Source organism: Oncorhynchus mykiss, chromosome 25 (genome assembly GCF_057628025.1).
Source record: "Oncorhynchus mykiss isolate SJ-2025 chromosome 25, ASM5762802v1, whole genome shotgun sequence".
NCBI lineage: Eukaryota > Metazoa > Chordata > Actinopteri > Salmoniformes > Salmonidae > Oncorhynchus > Oncorhynchus mykiss.
The window spans coordinates 63,862,602-63,886,561 of record NC_143046.1 but is presented as its reverse complement, the minus strand read 5'-3'; the positions used below and the strand labels follow the sequence as shown (position 1 = coordinate 63,886,561).

Here is a 23,960-nt window from a genome sequence, read left to right as displayed (position 1 = left end):
AAAAGATGACACGCTAGATCTGGTTCATGTCGTGACAGGCTCCAAGTCGAAGATTCCTCGAAAATTAAATAAACAGAGTTGTATCAAGCACTGAAGATGATGCTTTATCAGAATAAACACAACAAATACAATGCTAAACTATTGTTCTAAATTGGGGACACAATGACTTCAAAAACACATGACGATGCTACATGTCCTTCTGATAGGGAATAGGATACAGATGGTTGAATGTGGACAGCAAACTCCAGAGATTCTTGGAGGTAAGGGCTGAACTATGAATCATATTGACACTGTGTGAATCCCTGTAGTCTGACAGCAGATGTGAGGAGTTCTGGAGGACAGCTCTAACACTTAATGTACCGTAATTTAACTCTGTGTACTTTCCATTGTCATGTAAACCACCATTAACACACATCCCACAGTTGTCCCTGCCATTACATCCATGTAGCTACAGTATAGTAATCCACGTAGCTGTGTACATCACACTGCCATTCAGTAAAAACTTCACATCAAAACGTCAGAGACCGAGAGAAGACATCTGACAGTTTAAAAAAACAGCACTATACCACAGAATGATTTACTGTACATATATTTCATAAACCTACTCATTTCATAACCTCTCACTATGAGAATGTATTATCCTGAGTGGCGCAGCGGTCTAAGTACTAGAGGCGTCACTACGCTTCCCGGGTTTGATCCCGGGCTGTATCACAACCGGAAGTGATCGGGAGTCCCATAGGGCGGCGCACAATTGGCCCAGCATCATCCGTGCTAGGGTAGGGTTTGGCCGGGGGGACTTTACAAGTAGGCCGTCATTGTAAATAAGAAATTGTTCTTAACAGACTTGCCTAGTTAAATAACAGGTTAAATAAATAAATAAATACAAATGTAATTATGGCACAGGGCAGTGATACAAAACATAGCACACCCAGCAGGTGAAACTAAATCCTATCCCAATACAAGGGATTTGAACTAGTCAGGAGCATGGGGAGCAATCTCTGCACCATGGCCTGGCAGGGACAGGGCCTCTGTTCCTTACCGTGCTTGATCATTTATGTTAAGAAGAACATACTGAATGGACCACCGGCCCTACAGTATTGTCTCTGCATGATGTCCCCTCCTGGTGAAACGCCTGACCCAACACACCCATGTCTTACAGAGAGCCTGTATCCTTCACAGGCTTAGAGAATCACTCAGCACAGCAGTACAACAGGGTACATCACTTCAGGCTCTGTCTGTAAAACTTTGCTACGGTCCAGTGTGTGATACTAGGGGCCCCCAGGGGCCTCTGGGGACCTGGGGGGCCCAGGTGCAGCAGCAGGTCCCAAACCAGTGTAAGCAGATTCTCTTATTAAACAGAGTGGAGCAGAGTGTGAAATCATGCGTGATTGTCCCTGGGCTCCCTGCTCTGCTGGGGCTGGACTGCTAAGGTTAAAAAGCAGGTATCAGCACAGCTGCTCCTCTGTGATCGCAACTATCACCGTGAAGGAGAGGGAACGAGGAAGGGAGAAAGAGGGAAAAGAAGAGGGCAAGTGAGGGGGGATTGATAGGAAGAGAGGGGAGAAAAGGGAGACAGAGAAAGAGAGGATGAGAAATAAAGAGAGGAGGCAGAGGAAGAGCGAGAGATGTAGTGTTCTGGAACCCAGACAGACTCCTCAGGACCTCCATGGTTCTCCCCAGTCTCCAGTGACCAGGGCCAGATGGGACAACATTACTAATATTCACTGGATCCCATTATGTCATGTTGGCCTCTTTAGTGAGGAGCGTTCTCACTGAGGGCTAATGGGGAAATTACACTACCATAATCATGTTTTCCTTCTCTGCCCTGAAAAGCTCTGCGAGAGATGAAGCTATCTGCGTCGGATATGCGTAAGGCGAAACCGGTTACCATAATAACATACTACTCTGACAAATCCAAGTGCGCGGGTCAGGCTGTGAACCCTGCGCGCCGTGCTAACCCTGACGAGGGGCCTGACGAGGGGCCTGAGTCGCTGAGCTGTGGTGGGTTGAGAGGTGAAACACAGTTTATCAGCAGCTCTGGGGAGGTATAGTCTACTGGTCCCAAACCATGCAGACCCAAACACAAATACAGCACAACTTAAAGGAAATGTATGGAAAATGTGGGGTTTTTGGTAACATACGACTTACATTATCGTTGATGTGAGAGAAGGAGAATTAGGACTAAGCACATTGGAGAGAGGTTTCCCTGCTCGTGGTGAAGGTTGCCCCTGGTTACATACCTGTATAGGTGGGAAGTACTGTCCAGTTGTTTGCTGAACCTGCGACACCACTGGGGTGATGACTTCAGGTCGTCCCTCAAGCCACGAGATCTTCAGTGGGTTTGCTGTAAGGCCACTCTCGTTCTTATATGCCAGTTCCTGGAGAGCAACAACGGAGTAACGTTAGACCCAGTGTGACATGACCTGCCCCAGCACCACTTATCAACCTCTCTACTCCTTTCAGTTCCATCAAGTTTGTGTGGGGGTTTGTATTTGAAACACACATGTGAACTTTGGATACCCCAACCAGCGCAGGGACCGTGAGATCTCCAGACAGAGAGACGGAGACCACAGGCCCCGAGTCTGGCTCCCCAGGGGACAGCAGATATGTTCTGTTGAGGGGAACCACACGGCACACCAGAGCCCACAACAAAACAGCACACAACAACAAAGGGGCAGAGGACTCAGACGGTCTGAACAATAAGGCGGCTCAGCCATCCTGTTCTCCTGGTTCCCATCAGAACACTCCTCTGTTCCGGCAACTCACAAAGAGACTCTTCAAAATGTCATCATCTGGGGCCTTGGGCTGGGAAGTTGGTGAGACGCATAGTGCTCAGTACAAACCAAATAGTAAAAAAATAAGCTGGTGGGTATTGATTGATTTCAGTGACCTTTCAATATAAGATTAAATTAAATGTGTGTATCATTTCTGAACCAAATACTTACAGCTGCTTTGACGGTTTCAAATTCTACCACAGCACTTCCTCGCTTCTTACTTGATATGAGAACATTTAAAACGTCGCCATACTGAAAGAAACAGAGACAGAGAGAGTTGGTACACAATATTTTCTGAAAGTAGATCACATAAAATTTGAATAATTCAAAAAAAATCAGCAATAAAAACAATAGATGACTGGACGGGACTGTAAAACCTTTAATTCTAGTGTATCGTATCAGAATGCCACCTCCAATGGCAATATTAGATTATGCATTTTTAATTGCTGAGTTTAAGTTACAAATTAACTATCAAATCAAAAGTTATTTGTCACATGCGCTGAATACAACAGGTGTAGGTAGACCTTACCGTGAAATGCTTACTGACAAGCCCTTAACCAAGTGCAGTTAAGAAAATAGAGATAAGAAAATATTTACTAAATAAACTAAAGCAACAATAAAATAACAATAATGAGGCTATATACAGGGGGTAACGGTACCGGGTCAATGTGCGGGGGTACAGGTTAGTCGAGGTAATTTGTACATGTAGGTAGGGGTAAAGTGACTGACTATGCATAGATAAAACAGCAAGAAGCAGCAGTGGAAAAACAAAGGTGGGACATACTGTGATTTGGCTCTTGAGAGAGAGTGGATGGGACACATTTTGTTCGAGAGAATGAAAAACATCACATTATCCCGGAATGTGGCTCTAAAATTACATGAACCCTACCCTAATGTATCGGTTTTATTATTAATTTACAGAAAAACATTCACCTCAATAACATTTTGAATACAATCAACTGGGACACTTCATCATCAACTGCTACTTTTACTTCTTCAGTTAGCCTGCTCTATATGTGGTGAGAGAACTCAATAAAACATCATGTTCTGGTATGAGCTGAAATTAGCTGTGGCCTTTGTCCAGCTGCCTGCCAGAACAAGTCAGACAGGAGAGTACAGGGTAGGAGGAGTCCAGCCTGGGTCAACCACTGACACACACACACAGAGAGAGAGGAGCTGGAGAGTGGAGACAGGACTTGGACTGGGTCTCTGACTGCAGTAAAAGCTGATCCTTCTCAGCTGCACTGATAATTACAGAGAGGCTCTTGGCTGATGGAGGCTGGGCTCCTCTGGGTAAAGGCATGCAGCAGAGAGAAGGCCCGATGGCTGATACAGTATGTCACCTGAAATACAGGGCTTCTCTCACTAAGCCCACTCCTAAAGAGCAGAGTCCCAGCAAGGAAGCCTCTAAGAATCCCATTCCCAGGAATCTCTGGGAAAAGGACAGGCCTGGAATGCTAATGGACACTGAGGACACTCCACAGCATGCCAAGTGACAAACAGTCTCTGTAGACCCCTATTTCATAACTCGAAATGTGTTTCCCTCCAGAGCAGACGTACGGTTGCGTGAGTCCAAAACACACACACAGACCCCATTCCCACACATGGGTGGCTACTCCTACTCAAGCATTACCTGCCACTCATGAGAGCAGCTCGCCATTTCAAATAGCATCAAGTTGTTTTTTAAATTTCACTCCCTTTATTTAAGAAAAAAGCAACATTTGTCTTCCCACAATCCTTTGACCCAGCCTCCCACGCCTGACTGATTGCGTGCGGAGGACAAATTGAAAGTTCAACCTTTTTTCGATCTTTTGACGTCAGTGACACTTTCCCTATCCTCATTCCTGCCCAACCTAAGCCCCACCAAAATGCTCCTTAGCTGGGTGCAGTTCGAGGTGGTACACGGTTGCATGAGAAAAGCACATTTCTTAGCAACTCCCCTGGCACTGCTAAACCTGCCCGGTAACAGGGGCACGAACAATGGCGTGCACCACTTTAAGAGGGCACTGCATTGCCCCCAGCACTTTCACTGCTACTAAACTTAAATGGGGCTTGTATAAAGTGGAAAATAAACCATCTATAACACTGATGTCATGCAGAGCTCAAACGTGAGCTGGGCACCAGGCAGGTCTCATTACAGGAGAGTTGGGGTGAGACACAGGTCTGTGATACAGCAGGGGACAAGCCTTCAGATAAAATATTCTACAAGTATGATTATATAACCAGTGTCTCTTCTGCTACATTACACATTCAAATAGGAACATCTGACATGAGACATACGGTATGAGTCATCGCTCCTTCCAAACGATGCAGGTGTGAGAAACTGTTGCTCTTTGTAATAACTGTGTGCCAACTTAAAGCCGGTGGCCTTTGGAATCTCAGCCATGCGGTGGTATCTGGTGATTCACGTTCAGGGCACCCACCTTTGATAGAAGGCTAAAAATGAAGTCTTGAGAGTAGCCCCCGTTGGTGTCATCCTCTTTACTACACTTCCACTTTAACTGAAGAGAAAAATAAAAAGAGTTAGGAGAGAAAAACAGAGAGACAAATAACCCATCTTTGGTTATAGAAGTAACTTACTTAATCCTCTTGGGTCCTGGAGGAACATAGGGCCTGAACTAAAGTTTTTCAACCCTGCCAGTCTTGGGTTATGGATCACCGGATAGAATTCATGAATGTCATAAAACTTGTTGAACCCATGTGAACACATCAGCACTGAAGTTTAATTTCTTCACTATCAAAAACTGTCTAACCAGCGGATATTGGAGTAATGGGATAATGAAGTTCCAGCCTAGCTGAGAGATGAGTGTGGCAAGAACACACTGGCACTGTCACGTTCTAATGACATGCGTAGATTTAAGCAGGAAATAGCCTCTGCACCAGGCCAAGGAGCAGAGTGGTGCTCCAGGGGGACATTGTTCAGGTCTTGGAGCATACCCACCACCACCTGGGAGACCTGCAGTCAATTTCCATTCAGCTTTACGTGCATTCGAGAGGGCTGAAATTAACACAGGGCTGACTGGGCCCTGGACCGGAGACAGCACATTGACTCACCTGCTGCTAGCCACAACGCAACACACATCACCAGGCCTTTTAATGAGCACCTAATGCAAAACAGATGGATCCAGAGAAGTATATATGTGTGGCATGTATCTAACGTGAGGGTCACTCATTCACTCAGAAATATGTGAGATTTATTCTGAGAACCCCTTGTTAGCTCTGGACATTATTAGCAAATACAATGTAATGAAGCCATGATCTCTATAATGTTTGATTTTATTAGGATCTCTTTTAGTCCCCATTTGGACTAATCTTCCAAGAGTCCTTAAACATTCAAATACAATTTATAATACGAACACATTTTCACATATAACACACTATTACAAACATACATAATATAGTAACATAATGACCCAATAAATACTCCAATCTAAAAAATACTGAATGTATGTTTACATTGTTGCTCAGTAATTTCATTTTTCTTTGTAAAACAAAACCTGCAATATCAACTGATTTTGTTATTATTCTCCCGTCCAACTCCACACTAGATGGGCATGATGAGATAGATGTACCAAGTAAGCCCTTAACTGTGTTCCAGACCTTTTTACAATCATTTTTACAATCAATAAACGCATTGTTGTAAAATAACTTTTTTTCTCTCTTTTGATTCAATTTAACTGCATAATTACGTAATGTTCTATAATTCTGTTCATCAATTTCTAATTTTGACTTGGCTGCTAAGACTTTTGCCATATTTCTTTGAGAAAAAGCCTCACCAGTTCATCAATCCATGGAGATGGACAAGCACCAACTGTACTCTTTCTTATAGGGGCATGATGGTCCATTGCCTCAGTGAGCAAATCAATAAAACATTCTGTAGTGTGATTTAAATCATCCTCTAGATAAATCAGCTCCCAGGGTACAGCAGCCAAATCATTTAGAAATAGCTCATGATTAAGTGTTTTAAAATGTATTTTGACCACAATCCTTGGGGGTTTCTTTGGAACCTTGGTGTTCATGGTTATGGTCACAATATTATGGTCTGTCCAGCCCACTGGCATTGATCTGGCTTTTAAGCATTGCAATGGTATATTACAGAAAATCAGATCAATGCATGTGTCTGTTGGCTGACATGTTGGCTGACAGCTAAAAGTTGACTCAGGTTTACGTACAGTAAATTAGCTGAACTGTACATAATTTCAGTTGCAAATGCTTCTTCTTCCCAGTGCTTAGCTCTCTGAGTAAGATGTTATGTAACAAGCTAATTCCATTCATAACCCTGCAGGGTCAAGACTTTATCTCGCTAACTATCTGGAGCAGAATTATCAAAGGCAAGCAGCCAGACTAGGTCCAGACCAACACTCTGTTCACTGTCAGAGGGAGCCTTTCTGGGAATTCACCATTCTACACACCATTCTTTTTCCAAAAATTATTTTGAAAATGTGCTTTCTCCTTCCAAGGCAGTTCTCCCCTACCCAACGATAACCTTGTATCCCATTAATCTTCTAACAAGGCAGAGCCGATCTTGGATGATACCCAAATTTCAGACTGCTCCAGCACATTGCTGCTGTATATGTTGCTGGTAGTCTAAACAACTCTAAAGAGATTGGAGTTCCCTGGCAGTTCCCAACTGCTCTGGTACATTTGATACGCACGCTTGGAAGCCGCAAATAACAAAAACAAATACCCTCACACGAAAAATAACAGTCTTGTCAAGGAATCTGCCACAGTGGGGAGGACAACAATGGTTTATGATGAACTTCCAAATAGCACTGTTGAAATCAATGAGGAGTATTAGAAATGTAAGGGTCAATGTCCCCCAGTAGTTTTGGAATATATTCTACACCAAAATAACATCAACAAAATGATTCCATTTCTGTCAGATTGAAAGATGAAAAGACTGATAAGACTGATTGAGCCTGTTGTATTAGAATACTGAAGGAAAGAACAACGCTATAGGGCCAGGAACAATACGGCTTGAACGTTGTAATATAAAAATGATACAGATGTAATTTACATCTATCAATACTGCAAAATCTGACTGACTTTGACTTCTTGCGTGTGCCCAACTATCAGATACAACTGCCCCTTAGAGCAATGTATGGAACAATATTCACATGTACAGTACGTGAATATGATATGTTTAATACCGTAGCAAGACTCAGCCCTCAACCCTGATGTTTGTTTTCCTAACACAAGCGGATTCTTTAGGGGATACACCGCTCTTGATGGGTATCAGACATTTTAACAAGATGAAATATATAAAGACATTAGCTAACATCCCCCGTGTCCTTTACTAGATGTGGATTGAGTGGTTTCCAAAGGAAATATAATAACCCTCTATTTACGTAGTTACAGCTCTCCTGACGATGGACTACAGTACACTGGAGGAGAGGAACAGACAGGAACAGGGCACATACGCACTTGGAGAGGAGTGTATGTGCTCTCTACTATATCCCAAATGTCTTGGTTTCCATCATAAACCCCTTACTAATGAAATACTTTGGAGGTTCTGGCCATGGTTTAACTCCCGTCAAAGATTCCTCAGGAGGACACCAGTACGGAGACTCTTCTCCCTCTCTTCCCATGTTCCTTCTCCAAGAATCTCAACCCTAAAAACACTGACCCCTCTTCCAATCCCGACTAAAAGCAATATTATAACTTACTTTTAATTTGGGGGTCACGTTGCTCTTGGAATGCCTTCCAACAGCTGAGTCTGCAAGAGAGCGAGGGAAAGGGAGAGACAGAGAAAGACAAAGAAACTATTATTTATTCAGGCAGACAAAAAACATTTTCAAAAAGACAAATGAGAAGTGCGGTTGGTCGGGGAGGGCTCCGTCACAGTAGTCAAGAAATTGTTGTCCCGTCGTTGGGAGACGGACAGGACCGCTTGCCTGGCGTGTATGACCACAGGTCATACATGATCAGCCTTTGGTTGTTCATCCCCCCCCCCCCACCGTACTGGTCCCAAGCCGGCTGACCCGCCGGGCGCCTCTGGAGCCATAACAGGGCATTGTTCCAGGAAGGCCTCACCGCAGAGGCCCAATAGCATGCGAGCAGAGAGGGTCTCGGTGAAGACGTGCTGACCCTGCATGACTTAGTGAATAGCCGCAAAGGGGGGCCAGGCCAAGACCTCATCTCCCACAACCTTGACTTCCGTCACATCCCTTTATTAGACATTTATTCAACGGTTTATCATGGCTACAGCCCAGAACCAGCGTATTTTCCCCCCAAATGCAAATATGATAATAAGAGGTAGAATACTAGTCAACCAGATGATGAAGCTGTATATGTTTCTGTTAGGTCTGTATTATGTAGTTAGGTCATTTCTTTGCCAAAGAACAAAAATAGGCATTTCATACTAATATTCCAAACAGTTTTGTGTTCCTAAGCAACATACTGTAACAAATTCTAAGTCAAAGACAAGCCATGTTGTTCTGTCCAGGCGGGGTGTGTACTGTATAATATATGTCCGACTGGCTGCTCATTGCCCTGTTGACTGGCCTGGTTCAGTAGACAGGATTGGCAGTGGGTCTGACAGACAGCACCAGAGGCAAAAAAAAGCATAGAATTAGAGAAGGTAGAATGAACTGTCAGAGGCGCTCTCGTATCGTTGCATCACCAACATTTCAAGAATAAAGTTCTATATGGGCACTGGAGTACCACATTGGCCTGAGCCGCTCAGACTGTATATATATACATATATATACATATATATGTGTGTTATGGACAGATTAATCTAAGTTTGAGGTGTTCGGATCACAAGGAAGAACATTCGTGAGACGCAGAAAAAAATAAAAATATGCTCGAGGAGTGCTTGACATCATCTGTCAAGCATGGTGGAGGCAATGTGATGGTTTGGGGGTGCTTTGGTGGTAAAGTGGGAGATTTGTACAGGGTAAAACGGACCTTGAAGAAGGAACGCTGTCACTCCATTTTGCAATGCCATACCATGTGGACGGCGCTTAATTGGAGCCAATTTCCTCATACAAGAGGACAATGACCCAAAGCACAGCTCCAAACTATGCAAGAACTATTTAGGGAAGAAGCCGTCAGTTGGTATTCTGTCTATAATGGAGTGGCCAGCACAGACACCAGATCTCAACCCTATTGAGCTGTTGTGGGAACAGCTAGACCATATGGTATGTAAGAAGTGCCCATTAAGATAATCCAACTTGTGAGATATATATAGATAGATAGATAGATAGATAGATGAAGTTGGAAGTTTACATACACCTTAGCAAATACATTTAAACTCAGTTTCACAATTCCTGACATTTAATCCTAGTAAAACTTCCCTGTCTTCAGTCAGTTAGGATCACCACTTTATTTTAAGAATGTGAAATGTCAGAATAATAGTAGCAAGATTTATTTCAGCTTTTATTTCTTTCATCACATTCCCAGTGGGTCAGAAGTTTACATGCAGTCAATTAGTATTTGGTAGCATTGCCTTTAAATTGTTTAACTTGGGTCAAACATTTTGGGTAGCCTTCCACAAGCTTCCCACAATAAGTTGGGTGAATTTTGGCCCATTCCTCCTGACAGAGCTGGTGTAACTGAGTCAGGTTTGTAGGCCTTGCTCACACACACTTTTTCAGTTCTGCCCACAAACTGTCTATAGGATTGATATCAGGGCTTTGTGATGGCCACTCCAATACCTTGACTTTGTTGTCCTTAAGCCATTTTGCCATAACTTTGGAAGTATGCTTGGGGTCATTGTCCATTTGGAAGACCCATTTGCGACCAAGCTTTAACTTCCTGACTGATGTCTTGAGATGTTGCCATCTTTGTCCCCATGTGCAGTCTCAAACCGTAGTCTGGCTTTTTTATGGTGGTTTTGGAGCAGTGGCTTCTTCCTTGCTGAGCAGCCTTTCAGGTTATGATGATATAGGACTTGTTTTACTATGGATATATATACTTTTGTACCGGCTTCCTCCAGCATCTTCACAAGGTCCTTTGCTGTTGTTCTGGGATTGATTTTCACTTCTCGCACCAAAGTACGTTCATCTCTAGGAGACAAAATGCGTCTCCTTCCTGAGCGGTATGGCGGCTGCGTGGTCCCATGGTGTTTATACTTGTGTACTATTGTTTGTACAGATGAACGTGGTACCTTCAGGCGTTTGGAAATTGCTCCCAAGGATGAACCAGACTTGTGGAGGTCTAAAAAAAAAATCTGAGGTCTTGGCTGATTTCTTTTGACTTGATGTCAAGCAAAGAGGCACTGAGTTTGAAGGTAGGCCTTGAAATACATCCACAGGTACACCTCCATTTGACTCAAATTATGTCAATTAGCCTATCAGAAGCTTCTAAAGCCATGACATCATTTTCAGGAATTTTCCAAGCTGTTTAACTTAGTGTAATAATCTGTCTGAGTGCAGTACCTGTAGATGTGTAGTCTGATGTGCCTGTGTGGTGGAGCTGTGTCTCTCTCTCCCTCTGGATCTGTTCCTTGATCAGCCTCTGTTCCTCCTGCAGCTGCCTGGAGCCCTCCTCCCTCAGACGGGCAATCTGACAGAACAATAACCCCAGGGTTAACAAGGAACATCATTCTCCCAAGGATGGTTTCTGGGCCGATATTCACAAAACGTCTTAAGAGTACCAGTGATAAACTAGGATAAGTTTTTTTTTTTTGAAAGACCAGCTACGGTGCAGTACCACCAGCTCAATAGAATACTACCACCTACTGGTGATCACTCCCAGTCAGTCAGTCACAACACACACAGCCCATAACTACATGCATTTAACAGGCTGAGTGCAAGTCATCATGACTCACATGAAAAGCATCCCAAACCTTTTATTTACCATTGACTTTATGAGCAAAGTGTATCAAGTCATGCAATGTTGCCTAATGGAAATAATAATGATATGGCAAGGAATGAAAACGCTTCTATGGCCTCCTGAGTGGTGCAGCGGTCTAAGGCCTTGCATAGCAGTGCTAGAGGCGTCTCTACAGACCCGGGTTCGATCCCGGGCGGTATCACAACCGGCCGTGATTGGGTGTCCCATAGGGCAGCGCACAATTGGCCCAGCATCGTCCGGGCTGGAGGAGGGTTTGGCCGGTGGGGCTTTACTTGGCTCATCGCGCTATAGCGACTACTTGTGGCGGGCCGGGACCCTGCAGGCTGACCTCGGTCATCAGGTGAACAATGTTTCCCTCCAACATATTGGTACAGCTGGCTTCCGGGTTAAGCAGGGGGTTGTTAAGAAGCTCGGTTTGGCGGGTCATGTTTCAGAGGACGCGTGACTCGACCTTCGCCTTCTGAGGCCGAGTTGCAGCGGTGAGACAAGATCGAAATTGGGGAGAGGGAAAAAATATATAATAAATAATAATAGTAAACAGGTTTCGTGAGATATGGCTGCAGCTTTGTTGTTTGCCCACATCTTTAGTGAATTTCAAGGTCAATCAAGGGAAACGTGAAAGTGTGCGTTATAATAACAGTGGTAGGCTCAACTGTTTGAGAGGGTGTGGGGGCCGAGAATAGAGAGATGGCTGTGTGTGTTACCTTCACTAAGCCAGTGATTGGAACAGCTGTACTCTGGGGCTGACTGTGTGCGGTGCAGCATTCAGGAGGTTGAGCAGGTGAGCTGAGCATGTGTTGTATATTCTGATTCATCCACCCTCCAGGATGCCGATTGTTTTAGCCACCTGATTGTGCGTAGATGAGGGATTGGCATTCAAGTGAAACGTGCCTGTATGATCTGTTCTACGGTCAGAGTAGGAAACTAGGATGCTGTGGAGTTGTAGCTCTCTTACCTCCTCCTCTAGAGTTCTGGTGTTTTGGAACTGTTCTGCACTATGGGCCTCAGCCTGGCGTTCTCTGGCCTCCAAGTCTGTGAAAATCACACACACACACACACACACACACACACACACAATCATCCTAAATCGCCAGTTTTGTGAAACTGAGGGAAGTGCTTGTTGAGATGGCACAGGTTTGAGGGCTCACCTAGCTTGATCTTCCTCCTCTTAGCATCTAGCTTGTTATTCCTCTCCTCCGCATGTTTCTTGGCAGCGCAGATCTTATCGTAAGCAGCCTGACACAGAAGAGAGGAGGACAGTCTGATGTGATGAACAGTTGGAGAGAAGAGAGAAAAAGGGCCTGGGGGGGTATGGATGATGGGTGAGTATCAGACAGACAGAGAGTCTTACCCTGGCAGCAGCATCAGTCAGCACCTCTAGGGCCTGGGACAGCTGGTGGAAGAGATCAGCTGGGGAGGAAACACCAAGGACACTCATGTTCTAGAGATAATAAATACTGTACAGTACATCGAAACATACACTCTTTCATAGTCCTGCTCAGTGGGGACTTAAGACGTGGTTAAGGGGACCATAGTGCATGTGTAGAATGTTAGCTTTAAAAAACAGCAACCAAATGGGACAAAGGTTAACAACGCAAGGTAATGATACCTTAGTGAGCTGCTAACACGCGAGGGGAGGTGAGAGGGGAGGAGGAGAGAGGGAGAGACCAGGGGGGCTGTGCGTTGCGTGTGGAGGAGAGGACCGAAATGAGGCAAGGTTCAAAAAACGAGCAGGCGTGTGCTCTGTGATGTCTCCTTGCCAACGCAGGACCCGGGGCTGACATAAACGGAGACATTTCCTGCGTTAAAATGTGCCTGGAGTCTCACGAAACCTGGTTCCCCAATGATCCACTCGCACTTTTCCCACATAAATCCACCCAGACCTCTCAATCCATCTCCCATTTGCGAGCCCTACGGGGCCACAGGGGCAATCACAAGTACCACACAAATCCCTGGCGCTCGCCTCTATCCACCCCCCCAGCACCGCAAACCCCCAGCTCATAACAGCCCCACTACTGCACGCTTAAATCACTCACTTATGGGAGTTTTTTTCTTCTATCTAACGGACCTCTACTGTTACTCCCTGTGAGAAAAGCAGCACACAAACAGAAGGCTAGAGACTGTGGTGGAAGCGGACGGGTCAAGTTACCTACGCACATGGAGCAGAGCTGGCTGAATGAAAGCCTGCTGGAGTGCAACATTGGCCTGAGCAGCTCAGACTATTACAGCACAGGGGGTGCAATATGGGGGGGTGGAACTTGACCCCCCCCCCCCCCCCCCATCCCTTGGGGCTACAGTCTCGGGGCTCTTAACCTCTCGTGCGAGTGGGTAAATCAGTGCATGTGATGTGAAAGAGAACATTCTTCAACCTCTCCTTTTCATTTCTGGTAAATTTCATCATTTTATTCCACTCAGCCCCCCCATTACCCCCTTGTTTCCCATTTTTGACTTAATCAGGGATAGTAAGAGGAGTCCAGCAACCGCACAAACCTCACTTTTAAACATGCCTTACGACGGGCCTTTGCCACAGTGATTTTTTTCCCCTGGCGCAGAATTATACTGAAACTTCCGAAACTGGTTGTTGACGTTTGTTGGCGACAAGCCGCGTAGTGCCAAAGGAGCTGACTGGAGAAATGCTAGTCATGCTGTCTGGCTGGGGCTGGCCCGCATGGCTGGAAGGCTGGAGGGCTTGTGGGAAGCCTTTGCTCTGGTTAGCCATGGAGGTCCATCTGGCAGCAAGGTCGGACTCTAGAGGGTTTCGTGGAGGAGATGTCAGCATGTAATGTTGTAGGTTAGGAGAGGAGATGCAAGCATGGTGCCTGTTGACAGGGCCACACTGCACATGAATACCCATGTTAACCTCCCAGTCATACAAGACACCAAACACACTATATTCTCTCAGCGTGTGTCAGGTCACAATGATGGACGTAGCTAGTGTCGATGGAGTTCAGGTTTTACAATCTGCTACAGATGCAGAAGGCCGATATACGAGGTGAGGAGAAACGGACATCGTGCAATGTCATTTTCATTCACCTGCTTTTGGGTTGTCTGGGTTCTTGTCTGGATGGCATGTCAAGGCCTTCTGTCGGTAGGCTTTCTTGATCTACAGAAAAAAAGGGGAGAATGAAATCAGAGTCAGAGTGTTTCCTCTTTTAGTATGCATGGACTTAGGTCAGCACATTGTTATTCACATTATGCCCCAGTTCACTATGTTCAGTTGTCTATTGAAACCAATAACCTAGAAGGGCCAGAGCCTTCATCACTGTGTTGTTATTAACTGCCCCCAGAGTGGATTCATATTTTTGTAGATGCATGCAGCTAGTCCTTCATTTTGTGTACCTTGGTTGGACTTTGTGGTAGAGAATGTACTATGTTGTTGTTTCGAAAGAATGCCTTCAGGGTTGTTTTTCCTGAATATGCCAAACCGCTGTATGCATCTTGCCAATCTAGAATCTCTGAAATATATTTCCAACACGATTATTGTTTTTCATGCCATCACTGGCCCGAAAAGTGAAATGTGTATAAAAAATGATGGTCTCCTAGAAACATAACGAAAATATGAGTAGAAGTTTGATATGACGGTACAGGGGGTGAAAATGGGTTTAGTAGTTGATAGGGAGTTTAGGCTCTGTTTCACTGGGGCCACATCTTGACTGCTGTCACCTTAATGCTGACAAAATTTTTCAAGAAAGATAAATATGGATTGGCAGCAGAGGAAAGAAATTACAATAACACACAAACAGTGTACCATTGTCAGTCACTAAATTGGGATGGCAGCCATTAATATCTTGTGTCTCAAGCCAAAACATTTTAAAATATCAGTGACAAACTTTGGAGCATTGTAATCTTAAAAATCAGGTTTTAGTCTGTTTCTTTTTTTTTTACTCAGTTGTTCTCTGGAATGTTAACCGCATTTCTTGGGTCCTTCTGGGCGAGTTAATGACAACGTGTTTTTCATTAGGCGATGTCTACTCCTCCAGAGAGGAAGCAGGACCCATTGAGAGAGAAAGCAGCTTTTCAAACCGCTCCTCTATGCCCAATGAAGACCTCACGTCCTAATCAGCCCTGCCAGCATTCTGCATGCTTTCACCTCCCCCTTTCTAGTGATGCGGGAAAAATCAATAGTTACATTTCGCAAATTATATTGATACTTTGACTGCAAATATTTTTTTGGTTGCTAGGTAGCGTTAGTTAGTGCTAGTCAGCAGTATCTGTGCCAAAACTCTGGTATTTTTCATCTTATAGCTTGTTCTACATCTTCTTCACGTGAGCCAACATGTTTTCAGCACTTATTTCCTTGACTGATCAAAACAAATTTTCTCATGCTCTCTCATCTCTCTGCAGCAGACATATGGGGGGCAATATGTTTGGAACATCAAATCGCAATATAATTGCAGTATCGAATCGCAATAAATCGTGAGAATCTCAATATACATTGTATCAGCAGCTAAGTATCAGGCGGCAGGTAGCCTAGTGGTTAGAGCGTTGGGCTAGATCGAATCCCCGAGCTGACAAGGTAGAAATCTGTCATTCTGCCCCTGAACAAGGCAGTTAACCCACTGTTCCTAGGCCGTCATTGTAAATAAGAATTTGTTCATAGCCGACTTGCCTAGTTAAATAAAAGTTAGATTTAAAAAAAAAAAAAAATCATGATAAGGTCGTATTGTGAGGTCCCTGGATATTCCCAGCCCCCCCCCCCCCCTCTTTCACCACAACCTCATATCTTCCGTGCTGCCAATCAATCAGAACCGGTCCATTACAACTGGATAGATCTGTTCTGTTTTGCATTGGACACCATCAACTCCGGGCAACGTTTGCATTTTTTTTTGCACTATTGGATCTGAGGAATGTGCCAAAACAGACAGCGCAGACTGACTGACTGACTGGCTGTTAGTGAACTGAAGAGGATGTGGTAATGCATCAGCAGTCAGAGAAGACATTTTAACTATCTGGGGATGAGCCTATCCTGGTCTAAAGTAGTCTGGTCTGGACCTGGTGTGCTGTACAGAGAGGGATAGACAGGGTGGGATCGCTCTGTGAGGCTACACATTATTACAGCCCTTCACTCAGAGAGCTTCCTACATAGAGTAACATTCAGGTCAGTAGAACTATTTCAAGCAGCAACGCTTCCCCCTCAGCCTCCTACCACCTCTCATCTCTACTATCCAGTCACTTTCTGCTCTGCTGCATTTCTTGTCTCACCTCTCCTGGACCACCTAATCCTACTCAGTCTCTTCTCATAGTCCCCCCCCTCCCCCCGATCAGGTGGACCACTTCTTGACCAGCGACCCCTCTCATCTCTCACGTCATGAGAAGCTCCTGAGTTACGCAGCACTGCCACTGCCCAAGAGAAACACATCAGCCGGTTGAGAGGTCAGGTCGTGACCTCAACTCACATAGTGGCTTACCAGACCAATTTGATAAGTTTACATGTCTCTGTCATTTTGTAAGGTCAAAGTAGGTTTCTCCAGCTGCCCGGACACCTACCGAGCTCTTGAACAAGAGCAACCTGTCATCAAGCAAGCTGTGCTGAAAAACATCCACGCTAGTAATTGTAACACCATCAGTAAATCAAATCTCTCAGAGTGGTTACCTCACCTCCCTTTAACAAGCTCCACAGAGGCCCTTATTCTCATCGCCTTGAGAAGAACTGGGCTCAGGGGCTGGAGGATGGGGTGGGGGAGCGATCCCCTCTGTGTTAATAACAGCCTATTTGGTAAATGCGTGCAAGCACTCCAACAGCAGAAGGACACCCCCTTGGGGATTACTGACTGTGGGTTTCATAGTGCTGTGCTCGGCACTGGGGCTCCATAAGACAAGCCAGTCCAGTGCCAGGTGCCCCCCCCCCCACTCTGCCCCATCTCCCTCATCTACTGCTGGCAAGTGAATACTGCTCCCGTAGCCCTGAATTTAGTTAAATACATCATTGGTCCCATCACTGATGTAACACGCAAGCCCCAATTGAGGTAGACCCAGGGTCATCTGTACATGCCAATGTGGCAACTTTAGAGTGAGCTAATTCAGTGATAAGGGAAAGTAGAAATCTCAGGTCGGGACAGGTCCTCTTGAGGGAGGAGAATCAATAACAGTGGCAACTACAGGTCTACTACTCATTACTGTTTTTCCAGTGCTGGATATCTTAAATAAATTATGAGAATGAGACTTCTTAAAGGAGCAATTAACCATAAGACTAACAGGGCACGGTGAGGACAGCCCAGTACGTCACTGGGGCCAAGCTCCCTGCCATCCAGGACCTCTATATAAGATGGTATCAGAGCAAGGCCTGAGAAAATTGCCAAAGACTCCAACCACCTAAGCCATAGACCGTTCACTGCTACCGTCCAGCTCAGAGACGGCTTCTACCCCCAAGCCAAACGACTGCTAAATAGCCATAAGAAGGCTAAATTGTTAAGGGTAATTGCACCATGACGGATTTTTCACTTAAAATGTAGGCCAAACAAAAAACATTGATTTCATTTTACAAAAACACATTTAGTGGAAGAACTGCGCAGATGCAAATTTTGATAACAGAATTTCAGTAAAATCTCCCTCCGTTTTTATAGAAAATATATATATATATATTATTTTTTTTCACCTTTATTTAACTAGGCAAGTCAGTTAAGAACACATTCTTATTTTCAATGACGGCCTAGGAACGGTGGGTTAACTGCCTCGTTCAGGGGCAGAACGACAGATGTTTACCTTGTCAGCTTGGGGATTCAATCTTGCAACCGTACAGTTAACTAGTCCAATGCTCTAACCACCTGATTACATTGAATGAATCCCCGAGCTGACAAGGTAAAAATCTGTCGTTCTGCCCCTGAACGAGGCAGTTAACCCACCGTTCCTAGGCCGTCATTGAAAATAAGAATGTGTTCTTAACTGACTTGCCAAGGTAAATAAAGATTAAATAAAGGTGTAAAAAATGGGAAATAGTCCTATAATTCCTATAATAACTACAACCTAAAACTTCTTACCTGGGAATATTGAAGACTCACGTGAAAAGGAACCACCAGCTTTCATATGTTCTCATGCAAGGAACTTAAACGTTAGCTTTCTTACATGGCATATATTGCACTTTTACTTTCTTCTTTCTTTGCATTATTTAAACCAAATTGAACATTTTCATTATTTATTTGAGGCTAAATTGATTTTATTGATGTAATATATTAAGTTAAAATAAGTGTTCATTCAGTATTGTTGTAATTGTCATTATTACAAATATATATATTTTTTTTTATTATTATAAATCGGACGATTAATCGGTATCGGCTTTTTTGGTCCTCCAATAATCGGTATCAGTGTTGAAAAATCATAATCGGTTGACTTCTAATCTAAACCACTGAAATATATACCAAAATATTGTATTTTGAACTTAAAAACAGGAAGCAAAGAAATAGCACACATAGAACAGATCTACCGCTTCTTAGACTTGCTTTCAATAACTTACATTTCTATATGAATTTGATCAGGTCGCCCAAAAAAGAACATATTGCAGCTTTAAGATACTTGAATAATGCAACACGGCATGTAGAAATGTTGAAACTTAATTACTGTTTTGCCAAAATGTCCATTACAGGCTAGAACACTTTACAAAGCAAGAGGATAAAGCTAGCTTCCAACTTTGCACGCTAACTTTCCAAGCTAACTTACAGCTGAAGCTAAGATCAATTTACTACACTAGTACCTTGTTTGTGATAATATGCTAACTATAACGCAAAATATTGATGATTACAAAGCTGATTGTGACCAAAAACGTCTCCCGCCTCACGTCACTCCCAGTCAAGATCATCTTTGCTCGAGCCTCAAACTGTGAGTGAGATAGCGCGCACATTTATAAAATAAGAGATTGCTTCTTCTATGCAAATGTTGTTGATCAGTACAATAAAATAAGTCCCAAATGGAGGGGACACAGATTGTTTTTCATCTGTAGCCCCGTGAAATCAGCCAAAACAATCTCAATAACTCAGTGCACGCACACACTCCTATTGATTATTAATTCACCTGTATTGTGAATAGGCCTAGGCGACATCTTGATTTGTCCAGTTTATCAATAGAGACCGACCATTCAAATCAATTATTACCATTATGTTATGTCGATAGAAACATTAATGCATACATACAAAAATCCAACATTTAAAATGTGATGATATGGAACTCAAAAGATCTATCTGGATAAAGTGCCATTCTGGGAGTTAGGCTGTATGGCCTTTTTTTGCCGTGGTACCGTTTTGGTATCGAGTATCATGATGGTATCATGATACTAAACCTACTGTAGTATCGGTATCAAAGTCAAAATTCAGGTATTGTGACTATACTACTGACTAAACTTGTGAACCCAATTGTGGTTTACTGATTTAGAAATTAAGAATTTAGAGTTTTAATCATTTAATATATATATATATATTAGTAAAAACAATAACTATGATAAGTCTACTTTTACTTTGTTACTTCTGTGAACTTTAATTAACCTCCCTCATGAGGGAGAGAAATTAGAAAATATCTTTAAAATGTGGGTTTTTGGTAACTGAATTGTTGTTTTCTAAGACCCCTTTTCCATCTGTTTGACCAGAAATCAAATCCTTTGTCTATTCCTTATTTTTAGGATGGATAATGGTTCTCTTATCTTTCATTTGACACCCAATTTAACAGGCTCCTATGAACTTCATGTTGGTGCTCATGGGTCATTTTACGTGGAAATTTGTTTAATTAAATGGTTACCCGGACTATCTGCACTGACCCTATCTTGCACTGAGTCCATGCACACTCACAAGACTATACATGACTATAAAAACACTCACTACACTGACACTCTCACATTCACAAACACTGCATACGCACGCACAAACACACACACTTTTAAACTCATATACTGCTGCCTAGTTACTTTACCTTGCCTTCATGCACATATCTACCTCAAATACCTCGTACCTCTGTACATTGATCTGGTACTGGTATTCCCTGTATATAACGCCATTTTTGTGTGACTATTTTTCGACTCTGCATCGTTAGGAAGGGCTCGTAACCATCACTTCACAGTAACATCTACACCTGTCGTATTCGGGCATGTGACATAAAATGTAATTTGATAATCAAGCCAATCCCTCCCTCCTTAGCAGTGGGCTACTTACTTACTTACAATATCAGCAGGCAAACAGTAGCCTAATGGTTGGTGCCTGGTGAAATCAGGCTCTCTCTGCCACCCGCTGCCTGCCACAGTCTTTACTGCATGCCCACATCTTGTACTCATTACCCGTCTGTAGTACCTATTACAGCTGACAACTGGCCCCAACACAGCCACAGCAGGACCCCAACAGGACCCACATGGGTGGCTGATTAACTACCTGCTCTGCAACTGGGCCATCCTCCTAAATTACACTCATCTGGCATTATTAGAAAATTATCCACTGGAGAAAACACATGCAAGGAAGAAAGAGAGAGAGAAAAGGAGAGAGGGAATGAAAGAAGGAGAAGGGAGTGGTGCAGGGGGAGAAAGAAAAGGAAATTATAAAATATGTACAGAGGTCGGGGGTATAAAGCGGAACGTGTGTGTGTGTGTGTCTACTAAGATGTAATTGCGGTTCAGCTTCCAAAATGTGCCCTGAGCTGAGCATAACTCGCCTGACAGGAACATTTGTTTGGGACAGTGATACAATTATCATGAGTGGGGCCTGCCAAGGGCCAGCTGAGTTACTCACCTGCCCGAGGAAAGTGTCTTCTGAATGGATGCAGGCAGGCAGCAGAGTGCAACGGTAGGATGCACAGTGAAACGCAGCCAGCCTGGCAGGGGGTCACTCTATTCAGTCCCACAGCTAGCTAAGCTACAGTACCATGAGCTGTTTTAGCCACTGAGGCCTAACATTACTACAGTCAGGGAGCCAGAAACGAAGAGCAATGAGAAGGAGAGGAAGGAGCTCCACATGTAAACGCTGCGCTGTCATGATAAAGTCCATAAAGACATCTGCGGGTGAATAATGTCTGCACATAACTCAGATATATGTAGACACAATCTATCCGTCTTAAACAGTCACACTATAGGTAGGCTATATAGTGCTTTATTAGCCAAAAGAAATAGCACCAGGCAGCCACATTGCTGAATCTTATTGAATTTTTTGGTGCCTAAACTGTGTTCGGTCTATTCCCTTCCTCTGTAAAACAGCCACTTCTTTATCCCTGCTGATATGCAGGAGAATGTGGCTGAAAAGTGATAACTGGCCTGTTTAACTGTCAGCTACAGGAGAACTCCGTGGCAAAAATAACTCCAGATAATGATTCACTCAGTGATGTGCATAAACCACAGGTTCCAAGCCACCAGCTCCCTAACTAAAATATCTGCAATCCAAAATGAGAAGAATTTCAAAACCAGAGATAACGACAGAGGTAATTCAAACCAGGAGGAGTAACAGGAAGCCGAGATTCATCAGGGAATGGTTTACAAGCTGTTGCTAAGTCCACATTAACATGATCTTGAAAGAGTATTTCCTCTCTCAATGATAAACAGCAGTCCTCCTGGTGTAACAGTGGGAGAAAACAACTGTGACATCTGACTTGGTTTCACAAATTCTACCAGTCCCCACACACACTGGTGTATGCACTACTGCTCACTATCTTTCCTGACCATCAGCAAACCTCACAAAACTCAGCTCCCCATTTCAGGGACTCTTTCTTGCCAAGCCACAATCACTAACTTCCCTAAAATGCTCATCTGAGGTGGATGAGACTTTGAAATCCAATTAAGAAATTGAATTCTTCCCACAATTTGACAGCAATGTTAATTTTCTCCTGGCCTGCAGATTTTAGGAGCTGGAAATTTAGCACGGAGGTGGTCGTGAAAATGACTGGATTTGGGGACACACATGTAGCAGGCCTATCACCCATGGAGCATGGGCAGGGAAAATAGGACAAGGGAAGGGGAATCTTCCCAGAGCAAACCAAATACCCATGTCTGCACATAATGTCATTCAGACTAACCCATCACATTTTGTTTCAATTAGGTGGAGCAGCCTTTTGTTTGAGCGAGCAACCAATCAAACATGATACTTGTTTAACGTGCAGACTGCAGTACACTTTCTGATTGGCAAACAATAAGAGATATTGAGGAAGAGAATTAGTTTCTTGAACTTATCCAAATGCTGGCTCAACCGGTACTTGTTGGTATCCCTTGGGAGAATCAAACAGGACCTTCTTATAGTGCTAGACAAGGAAGCCAGTCTAATTTTGGCAACATGATGCATTGGCTTATGAGTCCTATTTATAATTTCAGAAGACATCTGCTCCAGGAGGTGTTGCACTTCATCTGCATGCTTCCTTCAGATACAACCCACATCTACAGAAATGGCTAAATGGATGGCTCTGTATTATCTTAATAAAAACTGTCATTGGACCACGAGACACATTGAATTTTGAACAGTACTATGCCGCCACTTAGTGGCCATTTGAAGATACTTTACTTAGAACACACAAGACCTACAGGCTTGGTAAAAAAATATTGCTAATGACATTATCCATGATGTACAAATTCTGACGTTAGCTTGCTTTGTTCATAACCAACCTAGCTAGTAGCTCTGGTCCAGGGCTAAGTGCTCGTCCCTCTACTAACACAGCAGAGGCAACTCGTTGTCGTCGGGTGACTGGATCAGAGCTAGCTGGCTTAAGTATAACAACCCACTTCCGTCTGTGCTAGCACCTTTTGGAAGAGCAGAGATAGGAGGTCTTTAGCTATGTTATTATGTACCAACTTCAAAGCAACTAGCTAACTAACCTACTGCTAAGTTACACAAGGCGTCAAAGTTTGTAAGCTAGCTAGTTAACGTTAGTTATCTAAAGTAGCTAGTTAGCAAGCTAGCTCCTTATTGCTAACTAGCCATCACTCACCTCTTTCGCTGTCGCTGTGTCTTTAATACCCAGTAGACCATATAGGTCCATCTGTAAAAGGTCTTTCGCTGTCTTTCCTGTCATGTTATCTTTCTTTCGTACAATATAATAGCTACCAAAACCAACGTTAAATCTACGTCCTAAATATGTTTGTTGTTGTAGCACGTATGGGTTGAACGTTTCGAACTTCCAATTCGGACTCATTCACTTCCTGAAAACATATCATTCTGGGAGGTGTAGTTTAAGTGCACTACACGTAATTTATTATCGAACTTGCACGATATTTTGGATTTAAAATGATACGTATTGAATTACAGTGATATGCAAGCATGTTGATCTATTTGGTCAAGTGTGGTATATTCAAATACTTTTTGCTGACTTTAAAGTGATCCATTTGGGATATGAAAATGTTGTAAATAATTAACAAATATAAATTTTTTGGTGTCAAAGTGTAATATTTATTTACCTATGCAAATTGTACCAGACTGGCCATTATAATATGGTAATTGTTAT

At 43.5% G+C, this 23,960-nt stretch overlaps 1 protein-coding gene across 1 annotated transcript in view; it reads right to left on the bottom strand.

Moving 5' to 3' along the window:
• The window catches only part of LOC110505492 (dnaJ homolog subfamily C member 17), a 45,651-nt gene extending 21,952 nt beyond the window's left edge, over positions 1-23,699 (bottom strand). The window contains exons 1-10 of the mRNA XM_021584747.3: positions 23,448-23,699; positions 14,607-14,676; positions 12,925-12,983; positions 12,722-12,809; positions 12,529-12,605; positions 11,156-11,282; positions 8,441-8,490; positions 5,198-5,275; positions 2,946-3,026; positions 2,241-2,378 (exon numbers count right to left, since the gene is read on the bottom strand). Of these exons, the coding sequence (XP_021440422.1) occupies positions 2,241-2,378; positions 2,946-3,026; positions 5,198-5,275; positions 8,441-8,490; positions 11,156-11,282; positions 12,529-12,605; positions 12,722-12,809; positions 12,925-12,983; positions 14,607-14,676; positions 23,448-23,651 (972 nt within the window). The 5' untranslated portion in view covers positions 23,652-23,699. The remainder of the gene's footprint in view (positions 1-2,240; positions 2,379-2,945; positions 3,027-5,197; positions 5,276-8,440; positions 8,491-11,155; positions 11,283-12,528; positions 12,606-12,721; positions 12,810-12,924; positions 12,984-14,606; positions 14,677-23,447) is intronic.
• Between the last annotated feature and the right edge of the window lie 261 nt (positions 23,700-23,960).